Below are 2734 nucleotides of genomic sequence, written 5' to 3'. Positions count from 1 at the left end.
AAGGGGGCGTTACAAGCTGATCGCACACATGTTCCTCTGTCTGCCTCATCCTTGTCTCTTGGCTGAACTTTTGCAATCTTTTTGAGTGAGTGTTAGTGGAGGCTGCGTCTCTGTCTGCTGTGGAGTCGGTGAAAGCATCCTTGATGTGTTTGTCCTCCTTAGTCTTGTCTCTCAGAGGTGGAGATGCCCAGTGTGGAGGCAGCAGTAACTGGTCTGTCTGCTCATGTCTTGTTTGTATTTTGCGTCTTCAGAAAGCCTTTGAGCTAGAGTAGGAGTTACTCTTGCAGTAGACACTTGCTTCATCATTCGTAATTTTTTTTGCATTTTCTAGGGGTTAGAGGGTCACCGAGGGCACTTTGTATATGAGTGCTTCTAAGAGTTTGATTTGAAACTTTAACAGAGCATGTAATGCTTTGGGGAGGTGTCAAGATGCAAATTCTTCAGATTTCAACTTTTTTAACAGAGATACATAGGGCTTCACCAGCAAAAATACTGCTGTGTATTCAGATTTAAAAATAATCCAGTGTGCCAGGGTATGAAAACCAGAGCACAGAAACTAGTATGCAGATATAGAGGGGTGGGAATTATGACCAGTGTCTGCACTGTTCGCTGCAGTCAACTCTCACGTTATTATGTGGGGTCCTGAGAGCTCTTAGATGTGGTGGCTCTCTGTATAAACCATGTAAGTGGCAGGGCGGAGCCTGGAACAAGCCCTCCAGGGTAGGCATTCCACCTGGGCCCCTGAGACATGACTGTGGGGCCTGTGGTCATTGGGGTGCTGGCGCAGCAGGGGTGTGTTGGGATGGGCTTTGGCTGGGATCCCAGTGTTTCCCCTATTCAGCTCACGAGAGTTCAGCCTCAGGCCCTGCACTAAGTGGAGTGCACCTCCAGGCCAGAGGCCCAGTGACCTCCCCCTCTGCTTGCCCCTTGTCCCCACCAGATCAAAGACACGGTGACAATGGACGCAGGGAGAGCCAACAAGGAGGCTGAAATCCTTCGAAAGCAGTGTAGAGCTCTGTGCCAGGAGCTGAAGGAAGCCCTCCAGGAGGCAGATGTGGCCAAGTGCCGGCGGGACTGGGCCTTCCAGGAGCGGGACAAGATTGTGGCTGAACGGGACAGCATCCGGTACGGGGCACCTGGGTCTGTGGGGAGGGCCAGAATTATTTGCCATGTGTCCAGGTAAGGTGGCCGTGACCTAGGTTCTTCCCTTCTCACTCTATGTGATGCCCTGCCTCACCTCAGAGCATTAGAAATTTCCATTATGTCTCTGCGTCCCATTTCTCTTCATGCTAGATGCCTGAGATGCACACTGTCCAGATGAGACTCCTGTGCAGTGGCATAAGACCTGCCTTGTTTCTTAGGGGGCGTCTGAGAAACGGGCATATCAGAACTGCATTCTTGCAGTCAGTATTCAGTGGGTGCCTACTACGTGCCAGGATCTTAGGTCCCTGGAGCAAGGAGACCCTGGGAGACAGCCTCTGAGGCTCCCATTCGGGTGCGATGCCTGTGAGGGGCTGGCCCTGTGGGGGCCGTGGGCAGCTTCGTCAGACAGGGCCATGGAGAAGGGAACTGTATGACTAGGGGATTCCAAGGCCATAGTCAGAACTGTGATGGGGGCATGCAGGCACGAGGAGTGGACACATGGGGAGGTCTCCCCAGAAAGCATGGCATTCAAACTAGCACTTAAGCATGAGTGGGACTTTTCCGGGTAGAGAAGGGGGAAGGGCACTGCAGCCTGAGGGAGCTTCATGAACCAAGGTGTGTGGTGTGCCCAGGGCAGGGCAGGGGCGTGCGCTCAGGGAGGCACTGGAGAGGCAGCTGACAGGGCTCCTAAGGGCAGATTGTTAAGGAATGGCCTCGAAATGGAGCCCGGTGTATAGACTGGATCCTCGGCTGAGGAAGGGCCAGGAGAGGCCGTGTGTTGGGGGTGTGGCTAGTGAGCAAGGCCTTGAGCATTGAGAGTTTCTGGAAGGTTCACTTGTGGCCATTTGGAGGAGAGATTGATGTCTACAGGACTACTCAGGAGATGTGGGTTCAGAGTGGGGGGACTGGGGGCCATGGAGAGAGGAGACCAGCCCTCAGCATTCACCCAGCGACAGGATGTGGTTCTGGAGGTGGCATAGAGCACAGACTCCCCTGCTGCCAGGCCATCTGTCCCCACCTTCTTTCTGAATGGCTGAGGTAGTCCTGGGGCCCCAGAAGCCGCGTGTCCTTTAGGAGAGAGTGGGCAAGCCTGCACTTGGACCTGCCCAGAGCTCAGGGCTGCTGTGTGAGGTGTGGTTCCTGTCTGAGTGGGGAGCTCAGTCCGATTGTTGGGTGGGGGATGGCTCAGCAAAGGCCTGTGGGTAGTTAGGAGGAGCTTGGTGGGTGCTGGAGCACAGGGCCCTGCCAAGCGGGCTGGCCCGGGAGAGTGATCGCTAACCCCAGGCACACTGAGGGCGAAGCAGTGGATGAACCCTGGACGGTTGGCACCCAGTGCTCGTTGCCAAGTAACTGGAGGATTCTCTCTCCTCCCTGGTCCTCAGTGTCACTGCTGTCCCTCAGTGAGGTTGGCCTTGGTGGTCTCATTTGTATTTGCACCTCGTCTCTGCTAAGCTCTCCAACTGGAGGTATGCTGCTCAGGGAGCCTGTGCCGCTGCCCAGGAAGCCCCTCCAGGCTCTCAGGCAACTTCCTGTGTATCTGGGGGCGAAGCAGGCACCTGGGTGTTCACTGCAGGCCATGAGTCCTTATCCC

The 2734-nt window shown here is 55.1% G+C and overlaps 1 protein-coding gene across 1 annotated transcript in view; it reads left to right on the top strand.

The window, feature by feature from the left end:
• Positions 1 to 2734, top strand: part of DLG5 (discs large MAGUK scaffold protein 5) — a 137112-nt gene that overhangs the window by 91837 nt on the left and 42541 nt on the right. The window contains exon 8 of the mRNA XM_019656994.1: positions 941 to 1132. Within this exon, the coding sequence (XP_019512539.1) occupies positions 941 to 1132 (192 nt within the window). The remainder of the gene's footprint in view (positions 1 to 940; positions 1133 to 2734) is intronic.

This window comes from Hipposideros armiger, unplaced genomic scaffold (genome assembly GCF_001890085.2).
Source record: "Hipposideros armiger isolate ML-2016 unplaced genomic scaffold, ASM189008v1 scaffold_272, whole genome shotgun sequence".
NCBI lineage: Eukaryota > Metazoa > Chordata > Mammalia > Chiroptera > Hipposideridae > Hipposideros > Hipposideros armiger.
The sequence above is the reverse complement of the archived record's forward strand: the minus strand, read 5'-3'. Positions and strand labels throughout refer to the sequence as shown.